At 44.7% G+C, this 19,041-nt stretch overlaps 1 protein-coding gene across 1 annotated transcript; it reads left to right on the plus strand.

Moving 5' to 3' along the window:
* The first annotated feature begins 6,548 nt into the window (after window positions 1-6,548).
* On the plus strand, window positions 6,549-13,973 carry Rbp7 (retinol binding protein 7). Its single transcript, XM_027947527.2, has 4 exons — window positions 6,549-6,660; window positions 12,171-12,349; window positions 12,555-12,656; window positions 13,734-13,973. Exons 1-4 carry the CDS (start codon window positions 6,588-6,590, stop codon window positions 13,782-13,784), a joined length of 405 nt encoding a protein of 134 aa, XP_027803328.1. The 5' UTR covers window positions 6,549-6,587; the 3' UTR covers window positions 13,785-13,973.
* Window positions 13,974-19,041: the final 5,068 nt, after the last annotated feature.

The raw sequence follows: 19,041 nt of genomic DNA on the forward strand, positions 1-19,041 counted from the left end.
ATTTTTATGTGATGCTGAGGATCCAACCCAACGCTTCACACATGCTAGGCAAATGCTTGAACCCTGAACCACAATTCCAGCCCTATTTTGTATTTTATTTAGAGACAGGGTCTCACCGAGTTGCTTAGCACCTCGCTTTTGCTGAGGCTGGCTGTCTTTGAATTCATGATCCTCCTGCCTCAGCCTCCTGAGCTGCTGGGATTATAGGCCTGCACCACCGCGCCTGGCCAAACTTATCCTTACTAAAGCTGTCCGGCCAACTCGCAAAGACAGGAGAGGCACAAAACCTGGCACCCATGGGATTCAGCCGGAGTCCACTGAGTGAATAAAGGGTCAGAATCTCAGATCATAGAGATGAGGGTCATTTCCTCTACCCACTTGACTTTCGGAGCTTAAAGTTTGAAGTAGACCTGAAAAATAACCATCTACAGGCAGATGAAACTATCAAACTTGCTTTAAGTTCCAGAAAAGCTCACCTTTACGGCTGGAGATATGGCTCAGTTGCTAGAATGCTTGCTTTGTATGCACAAGGCCCTGGGTTCAATACCCAGCACCACAAAAAAAAAAAAAAAAAGCTCACATCATTCATCAGAAGCTTCTTCCCACTTCCAAGTGCCCACACTCTGTTTATCTATACTGACATCAGGACCCCCTGGGAATGCAGGCAGGGGACATTCCCAGGACATGTATTATCTAGGAAAGAATTTTATCGTTACACTATTTATGGAATAGCAGCTTTGTACACAGATCCTGCTGCCAGGATATTTGTCGCAGAATAGCATAGTTTTGGGTGTCCTCCAGAACAGAACATTCTCTTTGGATAATGAAGATTAGAACAATTAATTTCACAGGGGAACAGGTATTCTCCACTGTGGGGATTTCCTTTAAGTAAGAGAAAAATATACCATTGTTTATTCCCTATAACATTTTTTTCATAATATGCTTTTGGAAGGTGAATTGAGAATATAGGAAATGGGTGATGTTGGTGATTTGTTTGATGTTGGTGGTTTTATGGATCGAATTCTGCTCCTTGCATGGTATAATTTGAGTGCAGCAACCAAACTTAGCAGTGAAAGTCCTTTACTGGCATCTCTTCAGAAAAAATATAGCGCATGAAGAACATCTTTGTTGTTTATCTGTGTGTACAGCAAATCTATTTGGTATGAGTGGTTCTCTTTGGTGATGCAGGTACAGGGATTGAGCCGGAGGATCCATCAGGTTTATCTCCTTATACTAAAGGATGCTTTCTTTCCGTGCCATCCTGACGATCTGATCTAAGTAAAGGGAGCTGCTGTCTTTTCCCAAACTCACTGATTCTCTTCTCTAGGAGCCCAGTAGTTGCTATGTTATGAAATGGGCTCCTTTAACATTTATTTCAGGGTATTATAGGAAGTTCATTACTCTGCCACTCAAGATTGTTTCCAAAGGCTTCCATCTAAATCACCCACCATGGTATCCACTCAACTGTGAGAAGGCATAAACAGTGCCCATCTCTGAAATCTGCACCTTGTTTGCCAGTGGTGCTGTTTGAACTTTATAATGCCAACACTTATTGAGCCCTTACTGTGTGTTGGGCATGTGCTACTGAGTGCCTTACATCAAAAAGAATCTAATCATTCCTATAATCCCAGCAGCTCAAAAGGCTGAGACAGGAAGATCATGAGTTCAAAACCAGCCTCAGCAACTTAGCGAGGCCCTAAGCAACTTTCGAGACCCTGTCTTGAATTTAAAAAAATAAAAAATAAAAAGGGATGGAAATATGGCTCAGTGGTTAAGAACACTGAGTTTAAAAAAACACCATGTCTTGGCCAAATCACTAGCATCAAACAAAAGGAAAGAAAGTGCTCAATTTTGGCCAAATAAATTTCTTCACTCTTTCCGGAGATAACCTTTGGTACTGACTAGAAGGAAGATCTATAGGCAACTCCAGCCTCTGACCACATCAACTGAAATTCAGTCCATCCCTACAGGATGACCCCTGATCAAACTGGCCCAAAGCCATACCAACTAGCACAAAAGCTACAATAATTAGTATATTTCCATGGCTTTCATTTTCAGGTCAAGTTTGAGAACAATAAGATTTTAAGGAGAGGAAGTATGATTTTTCCATGTCCTGTTCCCATGCTCTGGAAATCTGGTCAGAGTTCATGGTTCCGTCTCCTTTAAATGGCAAGGTATATCTAAGCCTGTCAGATTCCACCAAGTAAATCAGTATCTCATGAGAACTGGCAGCTCATTCTGGGCAAGGTGCTGTTACTTGGGCTTCTCAAGAAAAATGGCATTTATCCCTTGGGAAAGGTCAAAATCATTCATTCAGTCAGTCTTAGACATTTATTAGTCACTTGTCAAGCACTGTGGTAGGCCTGGGAATACTGTAGGGGGGAGTGACAGGAACACGGTCTCTGCCTTGCATGAAAAAGGCAGTCAGTAAATAAGGAGAAAAGAGATGTTTGTAGAATATGGCAGTTATGAAGGGCACAAGCCGAGCTGTGAAGTGGAGCATGTGGATGTCAGCATTGTACTGAAGGCTGTTCTGAGAAGGGGACTCAAAGGTTTTTTGTTTTGTTTTGTGGTGCTGGGGGTGGAACCCAGAGCTTCACACATGCTGGGCAAGTGCTTTGCCACTTTTTAAAGTTCTAAGCCAATGGAGAAATAAGATTTTTTTAAAATCATCAAGTAAAAAATTAAATGGCACCTTATTACTAATAGTCTAGGTTAGAAGTTGTAACTTAGTATGAGGGCCATTGTTGGTATGGTGTCCAAGATGGCTATAACAATCTCTCCCGTCCTAAATGCTCTTCTCACAATGTGACATTGACACTCCTCCCATGGAGGGATGAGGTGCATGTTCCTTCCCTTTGGTTTCTCAATCTGGAAATATAGCCTCACATGTTCTGGGCAAGCACTGTACTACTAGGCTATACCCCCAGTACAGCTCCCTCTGTTACAGAGTTCCAGAAAGCCTGGGACTCTGGTAGAAATGATTTAATATGACATCTGAGACCAGTACAGTTGCTTCCTGGTTCTCTTGGACTCTCTCTGAGAATCCAGTCTCTGATGCTGTGAAGGAGCCCAAGCACCCCCCTAGAGAGTCCCACATAAAGAGGGACCTGGCCCCTGCCTCCCAGGCCCAGATGAGCTCCCTACTAGCACACAACTAGCATCAGTTTGCTGGTCATGAGCCTAAGCCATTCTGAAGAGCCTTCAAGTCAACTTCCTCCAGCTAATGCCACACTGAATTAAGATGAACTGTCCCTAGGGAGTCCTGTCCAAATTGCACATTAGTGAGTAATTTAATGAATTTATTTATTTATTTAGTTAGTTAGTTTTTGGCGGACATAACATCTTTGTTTGTATGTGGTGCTGAGGATTGAACCTGGGCTGCACTCATGCCAGGTGAGCGCGCTACTGCTTGAGCCACATCCCCAGCCCCGAATTTTTTTATTTTTGTTACAGGGATTGACCCCAGAGCTTCATACATGCTAAGCAGACAGACATTCTATCACTGAGCTATACACCCAGCCAATTTCTATTATTTTCAGGCTAACAGGGGTTTTTTTTTGTTTGTTTGTTTGTTTTTTAATGGGGGGTAATAATTTAAACACTATTCCAGTCTGGACTTTTACCTAAGGGAAAATTTGGATCTGTAAAATAAACACACTTCCAGTTTCACTTTGGAGTTAAAAATTTTGTTAGATTAACTCTCCCTGGTGGATTAAAGTGGCTCAGTGGCTACAGCCCCGAGGACAAGCATTCATTCCAGTTTGCAAGTTTTGTACTTTCAGCAAGAAAAGTTCCATGTCCTAAGCCCTCCTTTAGTTCCAAGGAAACCAGGACAGGTAGTCATCCTAGTTGCCCCCATCCAAGTAGCTCATCCTACCTTCATGAGGAGGAAGCTGATGGTGGACAGAAGCTGCAGGCGTCTAGAGACAATTCTCCCTGTTGGAGAGTGTGATTGGAAAGACTGTTCCCTGAACAGTACTCTGGAACTACAAGCCAAAGGACTTAACCATACAAAAATCAACCAATCCCACCCTGGGAAGAAGAATACCAAATACCAAGCTCTGGAAGAAGGAAAACTGGAATGACTGGAGCTACTGAGTTTGGACAGATAGAAGGTAATGCAGTTGGTGAAGTAGCCAGAGGCTGATCAAGAAGGGCTCTGTAGAGTGCTCGCCTAGCAAGTGTGAGGCCCTGGTTTGATTCTCGGCACCACATAAAAATAAATAAAAGGTAATGTGTCCAACTACAACTAAAAAAATAAATATAAAATATACATATATACATATGTGTGTGTACATATGTATATACACACATATGTATATATGACCTCTGACACATATGTATGTATGACCTCTTCTGTTCCTTCCCTCACCACTCCCCACAGCTTTTGCACCCCCTCCTTCCCATACACACACACCATTTTTATTTTTTGGGCCATTACCCCATATTCCTTATTGCTGCCAAAACCACAGGCTGGGGCTGGGGCTGGGGCTGGATGGAAAGATACCTCCCCCCTACCCATACCCCTCCTGTGTGGTTGGAAAATTTTTTTCTCATTTTGTGTTTTGTTTCTAAATGAAAAAGATTCTACTAAAAAAAAAAAAAAAAAAGTTCACCCTGGCTGCAGTGTGGAGAATGGTTGGAAGGACTCCCAGGAAAAGCAGCAAATCCAGACACACACTTTTGTAGTGGTCTAGGCAGCTCAGGTTAAGATGGCAAAACAGCAGGACTTGATGACTGATTGAATTTGGGTGCCTAGGCAAGGGGGAGAATTCAACAATACCTTCCTGGTTCTTGACTTGAGCAACCAGGTGACTAATGGCAGAGTTTATGGAGATGAGAAAAAATGGAGAAACTTTTGTTCTTAAAATTTCTTTCTTTGGGGCTGGAGTGGTGGCTCAGTGGTAGAGTGCTTGCCTAGCATGCATGAGGCACTGGGTTTGATCCTAGGCACCACTTAAAAACAAACTAATGTATCCATCTAAAAAACTAAAGATACATAAATAAATATTTTTTTTAATTTTTTCTTTCTAGGATGTGTCAAGTTTCAGATATCTTTAAGACATTTATAAGTGGAGACAGAGTAGAAGGTGACAGGTGGCACATGAGCTCAGGGGTCTCTTCCACCAACTGTATGATCTTCAGCAAATTACTTAACTTCTCTGTGTCTCAGTTTTGTCTCTGTCAAACAGAGATAATAAAGTAACTATTGGAGAAGTACAATTTCGTGACAAATGATAATACACAAAGTTAGCTGTCAATATATTTGAGACATGGAGCTGGGGATATAGCTCAGTTGGTAGAGGGCTTGCCTCACATGCATAGAGTCCTGAGTTCAATCCCCAGCACCACAAAAATATATATATATGTTTGAGACTGGAGTTCATGGGGAAGGTCAGAAATGCACATATAAGCCAGGTGAGGTGGCTCAGGCCTGTAATCCCAGCAGCTGGGGAGGCCTAGGCAAGAGGATTTCGAGTTCAAAGCCAGCCTCAGCAAAAAAGTGAGGTGCTAAGCAATTCAATGCAACCCTGTCTCTAAATAAAAGACAAAATAGGGCTGGGGATGTGACTCAATGGTGGAGTGCCCCTGAGTTCAATTCCCGGTACCAAAAAAGACAAGAAAGAAATGCTGCACATATAAAGGCTAGGGTCATAGCTCAGTTGTAGAGCACTTGCCTAGCATGGTAAGGCACTGGGTTCGATCCTCAACACCACATAAAAATTAATTAATTAAATGAAGATATTGTGTCCAACTTAAAAAAAAAAGAAAATATTTTTAAAAAAGAGAGATGCACATATAAATCTTGGAACCAGCATATATGGATGGTGTCGGGGGCTAATGTCGCAGGTGAGCCCATACTCTCATTCCTTCTCCCTTCTTTACTGCAGTGGCTAAGTACTGGAGACTGATTCCCACAGGCTCCCTCGCGGCATGGGGCGGTTTTAAGATGTAAACAAAACTCTGCTGAGGAGGTTTCTGCCACGGGGGTAATGGCCAGTGGTGCTTCAGGTCTTCCCCACCTTCGGTACGGATGTCCTGGCTGGAAACCCAGCAGCCAACTCACGACAGAGAGGTAACAGGCACTAAGGGCCTCGGCAATCAGACGTGCTGCTGCTTTGTGGAGCTGCGAGGCCATCCCCAGCAAGCGCTCATTTCAGGACTGGTTGGAAAGAAAAATCAGCCCCTGTTTATTGAGATCCCTGTTCACAGGGTTTGTGGATATATTGGTATTTGCAGTTGATACAGTATTTAATGTCATGAGTTTGAAGACCATTCTTGGTCATTAACATGTAGGCAGAGGGACAAAAAAGGGGGGCGGTAGGGAACATGGTCTGGGTTTCGCCTGTGTTTAGAGGTAAGGGAGAGGGGCCCCAAGGGAGCCCGAGTTGCCAAGGGCGGGGGCAGTGGCTAGCGCCCTGGCTAAAGAAGCGGGCAGCCAGAGGGGTCCCTCTGGGAGCTCGGCGCTGCGGGCGGTCCAGCTCCTCCCACGCTGCTGTCCTCTCGGCCCCGCCCCCGCCCCATTTGGAAAGTACTGGCGGTGCAGCCCGCTGCCGGCAGGTGTTGGCCGCTGACCCCCGACCATGCCGGCTGACCTGAGTGGCACCTGGAACCTGCTCAGCAGCGACAACTTCGAGGGCTACATGCTGGCCCTAGGTAGGACGGGAGGGGCCCGCGCCAAGAAGGGGACGCCGGAGGGGGTTCTGACCACCGGTCTTGAGCTCAGGGCGAAGGCGGCCGGGCCTGTCCTGTCTGTCGCCCGACCTTCCATCCCCCGTCCGTCCATCCCCGCGTCCTTCTGTCGGTCCATCCGTCCTTTCCCCTGACCCCCTGTCCCGCTACCCGTCTTCCCGCCTGTTCTCTCGGGGCCCTAGTCCGCCGGCCCCAGGGTCCCTCTGAGCCCGGTGTGGGTCTCTCTCCTCCCTGCGGACGCCGGAGGCTGGACGAGGTCCTGGCGGGAAAGGCGAGGTCCCGGTACGTAGCCCCAGCCCCGCTACCTCGCCCCCAGCCCTGTTCAGCGCCGGGATGGCACCGAGGACGCGGCGGTCGGGCAGGTGCTGGGGGCCCGCAGGTCCGGGGCCGCGTGGGAACTCCGACAGCTTCTGACTTCCCCTCCCTCGAGGGCTCCCGCCGCGAAAGGAACCCCGAGCATTGGGAGGCCACTTGCCGCCCACCGTGCTGTCCAGGGGCGCGACTCCCTCCCCAGGACAGAGTCGGTCGGCGGTGTCTGCAGGGCGGGTGCCAGGCGCTGGGCAATTGCAGATCAGCTTCAAGGGGACCACCTGGTTTGCAGGTGCGGGGAGAGGGATGAGCCGCTGGAAAGGGAACTCGGTCTCCCGCAAGGGTGTGGAGAGGGCCCGGTGGGGCTTCTGATCGGTGACCTCGCTTCCCCAAGGGCCATGTGAATTTGTTTCCTGCCATCTTGGTAAAGCGCCGCCCTTGGGCACTGATTCTGTCTGTCCTGTCCTTAGTGTCATTTTTCAGATTTGGCGGATTTCAGCACCTACTATGTGCCAAGCCTTTCGCCTACATGACACCGTTCTGTGCCATCCACCCCAACCCCGTACTGGGGTTGAACCTAGGGCCTCCAGCGTGGTAAGCAAGCGCTCTACCACCTAGTTACCTCTCCAGGTGTCTGTGGCACTTTTTTTTTTTTTTTTAGGTGTTTTTTTTGGGGGGGAGGGTGTACAGGGATTGAATTTAGAGGCGCTCTTTTTATTTTTTATTTTTTTATTTTGAGACAGGGTCTCCCTTAGTTGCTGAGGCTGGCTTTGAACTTGCCATCCTCCTGCCTCAGCTGCCTGAGTAGCTCGGGTTACAGATTCGTGCCCAGCCAGATCTGATAGTCTTAAATATGTCTAAAGTACAACCACAGATCTCTTAGCATTTTATACAAAGCTGAAATCCAGCGTTAAAACCTATTGTCAATTCCCAGTAAGCTAGGAAGGAAATGATTAGGCACACCCTGTTATTTGTTTGGCAAACACTCTACCTTCCATGTGTACAGAATGGACTCTACAGTTCACTTGTTTTCCCCTGGGTGAATAAGTGGTGGAGGCCAGATGCGACTGTGGTCTTCTTATTAGGTAAAGTAGGGCTGTTTCATCCTAGATGATTACATTCATGAGCATAAGAAGCACACTGCTCTTTGATTTATCAAGTTGTCAATGGGACAACTAGTAGAATGTAAATACTGCAAAACCTAATGTTCCTGCTTGTGTATATTCTAATGCCAACATAAGCAGAAATATTCAGACTTCATGAAAACATCTGCTTCTGAAGATGGCAAACTAATGTACTTGTACTGACTCTCCCATTGAAGACAGCTGAATTAAGCTAGATCAAATATAGAATATATACTTCTTTTTTATTATTATTTTTTAGTTTTAGGTGGACACAATATCTTTATTTTTTAAAAATTTTATGTGGTGCTGAGAATCGAACCCTGTGCCTCACGCATGCTAGGTGAGTGCACTACCACTTGAACCACATCCCCAGCCCCAGAATATATACTTCTTAGGGAACATCAGAGAGCTACCAAAATAATAATCACCAGGCTGAAGTCTGGGAGAGAACTGGACTACAGGAGGTGAACCCATCACTTAGGGTGGCTCTTACCTTCAGGGTGTTTGCAAGACTAAGCCAGAATTTGGGGAGCTTCATGGGATAGGGGACAAAAGCTGGAGTCTTGAGTGGGCCAAGGGTAGAGACCCTGTAATTGCTCTACTTTGGGCTGGGACTTGGAAAAGCTGCACCAGAGGAGTAAAAAAGCATCTGGAAGTAAATGCTTCTTGAACAGACTGGAGCTTAGTTTTGTGTCATCTTGGTGGTCCAGAACAGTCTCAAGATCTGAGCTTGTGTTAAGGTGCTTCCAGATAATTAGGGTTCTTATATAGCTGTAAAACAAGACATACTAACAAACAAACAAACAAAAAATTCTCTTTAAAGTAATTAAAAATTCTGCAAGATCTTAAATTGTTTCCATAAATACCTTCTCAAATACAGTGTCCATTGAATAAAGTTAATTAATCAAACACATTGGGAGATAAGATCCCAATAGAAACAACAAACAAGTCAGGCATGCACCTGTAATCTCAGCTACCTGGGAGGCTGAGGCAGAAGGATCACAAGTTCAAGGCCAGCCTCAGCAACTTAGTAAAACCCTGTCTCAAAATAAAAAACAAAAAAGGACTGGGGATGTGGCTTGTTGGTATAGCACCCTGAGTTCCATCCCCAGAACCACAAAAATAAATAAATATAGCAAGACTCCCATCTCAAAAAATCAAAATAATAAGAGTTGTTTTGTGTTTCACTTACACAGCAGTGTTGATGAAAAGTCAGTAATAGATATTTTAAATTTGGCATTTGGCTTCTCATATTAATAATAGGATAAGTATTTTAAGGTACACTCTCAATGCCTAAACATGATTGAAAACCAATAAACCTGGATCATTCACATCTCAAGCTAAAAGCCAGAGTTCTAGGTAAAAACAAAATACTAAACAAAAATCCAAAAAAATAAAAAAAAAAGCAAAGCATTTTCTTAAGGACATTTATTTATACTCTCATCGTGGGCAGAAATGAATGAGGCTAATAAGTTGCCAAGGGAGCCTTGCTCAGTCTTGGCCACATTTTCTAGATGTGAAATGGAAGTGGGAGGCACTTGGCTGTGGGGAGCCCGCTAGCCTCTTTGCAGGGCAGTCCATTCCCAACAGAATCAAATCTTTTAGGTGAACACATGGAAGTGGGATCCACTCTAGGATCAAACTGCCTGCAACAAGGCATTTAAGTCTCTGAAATAAAAATTCCAGGGACTTTGTTTTACATAATAGGGTTAATCCCTCCCCCCTCCCCAGCCCCACAGGGGAGAACTAGTTCTCCCTAGGAGACTTTAGCTCAGGGCTATGTTCCTGCTGAGGACCAGGCATCTAAACTGTGGCTTCCTGCCACTTAGATCATGTCACCTACTCTAAACACTCCTAGGCTCCCATCTCACTGGGTCTAACTGTGGGTCAAATTCTCATTAAGTTTTGGAGGTTGACCTTGAATTTGGGATCCTCCTGCCTCAGCTGCCTGAGTCACTGGGATCACATGTGTAAGAAACTGCTCCTGGCAAGCTTATTAAAGACTTCTCAGTATGCAAATTACATTCATGAGCACAAAAGGTTTATTTTTTTTGTTCATCTGTTTGGTGTGAGGATGAACCTTGGGCATTGCGCATGTGCTCTACCTCTGAGTCCCTGTCTCCGAGGGGCAAAAGGCCCAACATCTGCAGTTGAAGGGGAGAAACAAAGAATGTTCTCGCGCTTCTGCCTTTGTCAATGCTTATTCACGCAAATCACTCAATACAATTTCACTCTATAGGTTCTTAATCAAAGAAATGACAATCATTAATGCTAGGCACTGCAATTTGAGATTAATTGTAAGCACTGCGAACACACTTAATTATGACAGGCTCAAGACAGACATTCCCTCTGCATGTTAAGTTCAAGTGTCAGATCAAAACTCTTAGGGTTGGGGATTTAGCTCAGTGGCAGAGCGCTTGCCTAGCATGCGCAAGGCCCTGGGTTCGGTCCTCAGCCCTGTTAAAAAAAAAAAAAAAAAGGTATATATATATATATATATATATATATATATATTTTTTTTTTTTTTTTTAAAGGATTTAAAAAACAAGGTAACAGATCAAAACTCTCAAGCCTGGGCTGGGGTTGTGGCTCAGTGGTAGAGGGCTCACCTAGCAGCATGCATGAGACACTGGGTTTGATCCTCAGCACCACATAAAAATAAAATAAAGATATTGTGTCCACCTAAAACTAAAAAAATAAATGTTAAAAAAAAGTCTCAAGCCTTAGGCTTTAAGTTTAGCAGACTCACATTCACTCAGACCGTGGTGATCAGGTCAGGAACCAAGGCAGGCTTCTCCTGGGTGACACTGATGGCTGACACTCAGGCCTAAGGCAGTCATAGGGAGAAGCTGTGACTCTCACCAGGGTCAAGATGTGGCTGTAGAGTTTTAGAGTGATGAGGACCACGCAGAGGTTTAGACAGATGAGAAGAGTTGGGATGTCAGTCCAGGTCCTCATCAGGTTTTCCAGCTTGTATGCATCGGTAACAGCTGGCTGAATGTCTATTCATTTGCTCTGTTATTTATACTAAATTTTGAGTTCTTTGACCACCTTTCAATCCTTATCAGCTACCACTGGATTTCTCAGTGACATCATTTACCCTGGGTTAAAACTTCTGGTCTGGTGGTCCCCATCCTGATCTTTTCACCTTTCCCTCTTATGGGTCCAGGACAGCCTGCCAGAGGCTTCTCTCTGAGTTTATCAGGGTGGGGAGAAGTGACTTGTTTGTGTCTGTGGGCCACACTGGAGGGCTTTCTTAGGCGTGCCTGATGAGACTGCAGGTTTCAAACTGGAATTTTAAAAATGGAGTAGCTTAGGCTCAGGCCTAAGGCCATCCTTACAGTCCCTGACACAGTTCTGTGCTGGGGATTGAACTTGAATGTGCTAGGCAAGGGCAACCACCAAACCACACCCCAGCCGTCTTGCCGTTTTAATTTGAAGTATAAATACATGGAGCAGAAGACGCCAGAGTTGAGGGGTGCAGTGGTGCACACCTGTATTCCCTTTGCTCAGGAGGTTTGAGACAGGAGGATTATGAGTTCAAAGCCAGCCTCAGCAAAAGTGAGGTGCTAAGCAACTCAGTGAGACCCTGTCTCTAAATAAAATACAAAATAGGGCTGGGGATGTGGCTCAGTGGTGGAGTGCCCCTGAGTTCAATCCCCAGTACCCACCCCTCCCCCCTCCCCCAAAAAAGAAGACACCAGAGTTGTTGAGATTAAGGCTGGGTTGAGCCCTGTCCCCTTGTCAGTTTATGGGAAGATTCACAGAACTGTTTCTGCCACACCCAGCTTCAGATGTATTACCTAAGGCCCAGCCCAACTAATGACCCTCCTGAAAGCCCTTCAAGCCATTTTTATGAGTCTCTTGGTGGAGATTCGTTGGGTAGCTTTTTCTATAGATCCAGTTTGGGCAGCAGAAGATATTGAAGTTGTAAAGACACTGGAGCAATCATATGCAACAATTTGGGGGACAACTACCAAATTCTTAGCTTTTGTATATCAAGTGAATGTTCAGACTTTTTAAAATGTCTATATTTTTCAGGTATTGACTTTGCCACTCGTAAGATAGCCAAATTGCTAAAGCCACAGAAAGTGATCGAACAAAATGGGGATTCCTTTGCCATCCACACATACAGTAGCCTAAGGAACTACCTCGTTAAATTCAAAGTCGGAGAAGAATTTGATGAAGATAACAAAGGACTGGATAACAGAAAATGCAAGGTAAGTGGCTGGGAGCATAGAGCTCAGTGGTAGAGGGCCTGGGTTTGATCTCCAGCAGCACACCCCCAAAAAACAAATGAGGTAAAAATTAAAGGGATAACATAGACTCTTGATTTTGCAAGGTTAACTTGGCACACGAGTCTACTTAGTAATATTTGAGGATCCTGCTGGAACAAACCAACATTTTCTTTCCTTCCTCACATAGAGCTTGGTTACCTGGGATCATGACAGACTCACTTGTGTACAGAATGGGGAGAAGAAGAACAGAGGTTGGACCCACTGGATCGAAGGAGACAAGCTCCACCTGGTACCTGACATATTTTGCCCTTAGTTTTAATGAAGTGATGCAATATTAAAAGAAATGTTAAGCAGGACGCCTTGACCAGTAATCCTACTCTCCCAACTCAACTGTTTTTTGAATTTTCAAACTACCTTCCTTCTCTATCAGAATATTCTGCCTTTTTATTTAATAAAATAATAACCTTTTCCAGGTCTTTAAATCGTTTTCCCATTGAATGGAAATACATATTGAATACATCTAGTGGTCATAGGCAAGATCATTTTGTCCTTTTAAATCAAACACTCCACAGAATATGAATTCAACATATTAAGCTTTCTCAGTTGAATTCAAAATATTAAACTTACTAAGTTTCAAGCTCCACATCGGAGTGATCAGTTTTGGTGACTTTACTATTATTAATATTTATAAAGACTTTCTAGGCAACTTTCAAGGAACTCTCAAATAGCTTTATAAATGTTAATTAGATTTTCTAAGGTCCCTTAAAGTTGCTGAATTATTGAGTACCCTTTAACCAACAGGGAGATTTAGACAGATTAAATGATTTGTCCAAAGTCTCTCAACAACAAGAGGGGGCGGTAATGGTAGAAGTCCACAGGTCCTGCATTTTGGGCACAAATAACCAAACCGATAGGCATGTGTGCTATTTAAAGATCATCTTGAGGTACCCCTGAAGAGGGGAGGGAAGCCCCTCACCCATGCTGCTCTATGCATCTCTCCCGTGTCCTTTATCATGAACACATAATCACAAGTGCTCTTCTGGGTTCTGTGAGCCATTCCGTTGACTTATCGAACCAGAGGAGGTGGATCATGGGAATCCCCAACTTAAAGCTGGTTAATCAGAAGCACAGGTGGCCCTCGTAAGATAGGACTGAGCCCTTCACCTGTGGGGTCTGTGCTGACTGTGGGAGTTAGCATCAGAACTGAACTGGACTGTTGAACACTCAGGTGATGTCAGAGAGTTGGAAAGACACCACACATTTGGTGTCAGGAGGAAAGAACCCTGCTTATTTGATGTCAGAGCGTTGAGCGTCAAAACAGACTATATGCCAACTACTTCTCTTCTTCCTTTCCTCCCTGTCTCAGGAAATGTTCTGTGAAGGTCAAGTGTGTAAACAGACTTTCCAGAGAGCCTGACCGTACCCAGCAGCAGGGCCCACCTTCAGCTGCAGCTCAATGGCGAGTGACATTGCAGAATGAACCTTGTTCACCTGTCCTGGCTTGGTGATGGGGACTTGTGGCTGGAGAGACATCATGCAGCCTATACACCAGAAGCCATTTGGATTGTGGGAAAGCTGCACAGCTTCAATAAACCTCTCCAAGCGACTCTGATATTTTTCTTTTAAAGTTAGCATGGCCTATTACTTGAAAGCTGTCTTGGTGCACAGGGTACACACCAGTGGTACATACTGTGTGTTATGGCTTCAATCTCTGGGTTTAGGGGCACAGTATTCAGTTCATAACTGAAGATGTGGAGGAGTAAGTCAGTCATAGGACCAAGTATAGATTTAGGGACACAATTGGGCGGAACAGGGCAATAGGGTGAAAGTCCCTGAAGTCTAAGGCTTCAAAAGATTTTTTTTTTTTTTCAGGTACTGGGGATTGAGCCCTGGGATGCTCTACTGTTGAGCTAGATCCACAGCCCTTTTTATTTATTTTGAGACAGGTTGTGGGGGGTTGGCCTCAAACTTCTGATCCTCCTGCTTCAGCCTCCCAAGAGGCTAAGATTACAGGTGTGCACCACTGCACCTGGCTTAAACCTTGCAATTTGTCCCTGGAAATATCCAAATAGGATTTTTATTTTTATACAAAGGATTGAACCTAGCTGTGCTTAACCACTGAGCCACATCCCCAGCCCTTTTTACTTTTTATTTTGAGACAGGGTCTCATTAAATTGCTTAGTGCCTCGCTAAATTACTGAGCCTGGCTTTGAACTTGTCATCCTCCTGTCTCAGATTTCGGAGCCTCTGGGATTACAGGCTTGCGTCAAAACGTTTCTTTATAAAAAATTTACGCATTCCAGCAGCCCACACAACAAAAGGGAAGCTTATTATGATTTTAGCCTTCATCCTTCTCCCCCTGCACATAGCTCTTGCTTTCAGGCATTTTTAATTTATTTTTATTCTTTAATTAAATTAAATTTCCTTTATGTTTTTGCGATGCTGGAGATCGAATCAAGCATTGTTTAAAAAAAAAAAAAAGATTTTTAAGTGCTGGAAATGAAGCAGAAAAACGTGGCTTCATAATTGCAACAGCCTCTCCCTCTGCTCCAAGGTCAAGGCTGGCGCGCAAGCTCCCCAGCCGCTTGGGCTCGGGTTCTGCAGGCGGAGGGAGCCCTTGCGACTGCGCGGTGTCGGGGTGCGGAGGGCGGCGGGGTCGCATTCTACGCAGAGGGATCGCGGGGCTCCTTCAGTCCCTAAATTAGAGATGGGCCAGCCGCGCGCCCTCGCGGCCCGGCAGAGGGAATGATAGTAACAGAGCAATAACAGGAGAAAAATGTATGGAATTAGAAAGGAGAATTCTACCTGCCTGGGGACCCGGCTTCTGGAAGAGACCCGGAGAACTCCGCGCCCCAGACCGGGAAGGGGCTGCTAAGCCGAGGTCGGGGGCCACCCAGAGCCATTGCTGGTGCAAAGGGTGGCCAGGGACCCTGTGTAGGGCCCTCGGGGAAGGGAGGGCTTTTTTTTTTTTTTTTTTGTACCAAGGATTAAACCCCCGCCCCCCGCCATTGGGCTGCATCCCCAATCCCTTTTTAAAAAAAAAAAAAAATTTTTTTTTTGTCAACGGACCTTTATTTTATTTATTTATATGCGGTATCAAGAATCAAACCCAGGGCCTCACCCAGGCTAGGCGAGCGCTCTACCAGGAGCCACAACCTCAGCCCCTCCCCAGTACTCTTTACTTCTCATTTTGATAGAGGGTGTTGCTAAGTTGCCCAGGCTGACCTTGAACTTGCCATACTCCTGCCTCAGCCCCCCCCCCCCCCCCCCGCATGCACCACCACACCTGGCTATTTGTACTTTTTCTAGCTTTGAAATTGTGGTAAAAATACGTATAATCTTGGGCTGGGGGTGCGGTTCGGTGGTAGAGCGCTTGCCTACATGCATGAGAACTTGAGATGGAGCCCAACACCATCAAACAAAAACATAAATTTGCCACATTCATCATTTTAAAGAAGACAGGCCAGTATTGTTAAGTACAGTGACGTGCTGTGCATTTGCCATCATCTCCAGAAGGTTTTCATCTTTCCAAACTGAAATTCTGTCCCTATTAAACATCAATTCCTGGATTCCCTCTCCGAGACCCTGGAGCCACCATTCCACTGTCCGTTTCTATTAATGTGACCACTCTAGGTTCCTCTATAAGTGGAATCACACAATATTTGTCCTTTTGTGTCTCTGGCTTATTTCACTGAGCAGAAATCTCTAAGTTCAGCCGTGTTGTAACATGTGTGATAATTCCTTTTTTTTTTTTGGCAGTTCTGGGTATGGAACCCAGGAACTTTGACATGCTAGACAAGTGCTATACTACTAAGCTATACCTTAAGCTAAACCTCCCTTCCTTTTTAAGGTTGAAAAATATTCATTGTGTTGATGGACCACATTTTTATTCATTCACTTATCAATGGACACTTTTGTTTTCTCCCACCTTTTTGGACACAATACCTTTATTTTATATGTTCATTTATTTATTTATTTTTTATGTGCTGCCTGGGATGGAACCCAGTGGTGCCTCACATGTGCTAGGCAAGTGCTCTACCACTGAGCCACAACGCCGGCCCCTTCTTCCATCTTTTAACTCTTGTGAATAATGCTGACATGAAATATTGGTGATAAACTCTCTATTTGAGTCCTTGCTTTCAATCCTTTTGGTTATGTACCCAAAAATGGAATATGTGGATCATATGGTAATTCTGTGTTTAATCTTTTGAAGAACTACCAAATTGTTCCATACTGGCTACATCATTTAACATTTCCAAAAGTGCACAAGAATTCCAGTTTCTCCACATCCTTGTCAATATCTGTCATTGTCTGGTTTTTTGGTAATAAGAAACCACAATGGTGTTCCTCATCCCCACCCACTGCTGGGGACTGAACCCAGCACCTTATATGTGATAGGCAGTCACTCTAACACTTAACTACACCCCTACATCTTTTGATTTCTGGTGGTGCTGAGAATCAAACCCAGTGCCTCATACGTGCCAGGTAAGTGCGCTACCGCTGAGCCCCAGCCCCAGCCCCTCTTCAGCCCTTTTTAATATTTTATTTAAAGATAAGGTCTTACTAAGTTGCTTAGGGCCTTGCTAAACTGTTGAGACTAGCCTTGAACTTGCAATCCTCCAGCCTCAGTCCCCCAAGCCACTGGCATTACAGGTGTGTGGCACTGCACCTGGCTATTATGGGTAGTTCTTATAAATGCTGTCATACAATATTTGGTTTCTTCACTAAGCATAATATTTTTGAGGTTTATGTGTCACAGCATGTATCAGTCCTTCATCCCCTTTTGTGTCTGAGAGATGTTCCACTCTATGGATAGACCATATTTTGTTTACCCATCATCTGATGATAGACTTTTGAGTTTTCCCTACCTTTTGGCTTTTGTGAACAGTGCTGCACGAATATTTGTGTACAAAAACTTTTTTGTGTGTCTCATGTACAAAATTTTGTTTCAGTTAGTTTGGATACACACCCAGCTGTGGAATTGCTAGGTAGCAGGGTAATTCTATGTTGAACTTGTTGAGGAACTGTCATCCTGGTTACCACAACTGGATGAACCATTTTACATTTCCAAAAACAATTTATGAGGGTTTCAGTTTCTCCACATCTTTGCCAACATAATTATTATTATGATTTTTCACTCTTTAAATTATGTCCATCCTAAGAGGTTTCCTCAATTTCTTTCTTTCTTTTTTCATTCTTTCTCTCTTATGCTCCCCCACCCCTCTTTTTTTTTTTTTTTTGCATTGCTCAGACTCAAACCCAGACCTTATGCCTGCTAGGCAAGTACTGTAGCTCTCAGCTACACTCCAGCTTCTTCCTCAATTTTATTAGGAAGAAAAGGGAAAAGAAAGACTGAACAGAGGGGCAGAGAGGCTTATAGATTTGGTTATTCGCCTCTATAATTTTCCACATTTGTGTCCCTCCTCCTACAAGGTGGACCACCCCCTACTGATGTCTGCTGGGTTGATATACACTCATCTGATTATGATAAAAATGCTTTGAAATACTGGCTATGGTGAACTGCCCTAAACTGACCTTCTCCATCAGATTTCAATTAAAAGTGTGAAGAGGGGGAGTAAATGGAGTGAAGCAGTTCAAGCTCTCTTCAATGGCCTACTATGAACTGAGGGGGGGGTGTGCCTCAAGACCCCGCTGTGGGTCCAGGGTCCCCTCCAAAGCTCTGCTGAAATTTAACTGCCATTGCTACAGTACCAAGGTGGAGCCTTTAAGAGGTGACAGAGGCCACAAACTCTGTTGTCCTGAGTGGATTAGTGCTGTGCCCCTGGAGACTGAACTTTCTGTCTCATGTCCACTTGCCCTGTACCTTCTGCCAGGTGGTGACAAAGGCCTGCGCCAGATGTCAGTGCCACGTCCCTGGAGTTTCTAGCTTCCAGATATGTGAGAAAACAAATTCTCTCCCCCTTCCTTCTCTCTCTTTCCTTCTGCTGTAGGGCTAGGCAAGTGCTCGATTGCAGAGCTACATCCCCAGCTCTTTATCTTTTACTTTGAGACAAGGTCTTACTAATGTGCTCAGTTTGACCTTGAATCTGTGATCCTCCTGCCTCCTAAGCTGCTGGGATTTTTGGAATGTGCCACCCTTCCCAGTTTTTAATCTCTTAAAATAATTAACCAGATTGTAGGACTCTGTAATAGCAACACCAAATGAATGAAGACAGCCCTTCACTTGTATAGATTCCTGCCAAGACCCCAGGCTGTTCCCCAAAATGTCTTATCTATTGATTGAGTGAGTGAGTGCTGGCCTGAAGACTGAACTCTGGGTATTGCAACCCCAGCCCTTTTTATTATTTTATTTTGATAGAAGGTCTTGCTAAATTGTGGAGCCTAGCCTTGAGCTTGAGATTGAGAAACTGATGAGAAACCAGCCTCTACCTCAAGGCCTGTCCTAAGGAAGGGGGCGTGACCCTTGTCCTGGGAAAAATCCACAGAGCACTCCAAGGCACATACCCTCCCTGCTGGGTTGTTTGTCGGTAAATAACAAGAGATATCTGCAGCGCCAGGTGTCCCTGACTCAGTTAGGCTAGGTGAGGACCCATAGCAACCCCCTAGCAACCTCCAATCAGCCTGAGACAGGGAAAATACCTGGGATGCCAGATGACCCCCCAGTAGTTTATGATGGTTGATAACATTTTGGGAAACCATGTAGTTCAGCAGTA

Source organism: Marmota flaviventris, chromosome 10 (assembly GCF_047511675.1).
Source record: "Marmota flaviventris isolate mMarFla1 chromosome 10, mMarFla1.hap1, whole genome shotgun sequence".
Classification (NCBI taxonomy): Eukaryota; Metazoa; Chordata; class Mammalia; order Rodentia; family Sciuridae; genus Marmota; species Marmota flaviventris.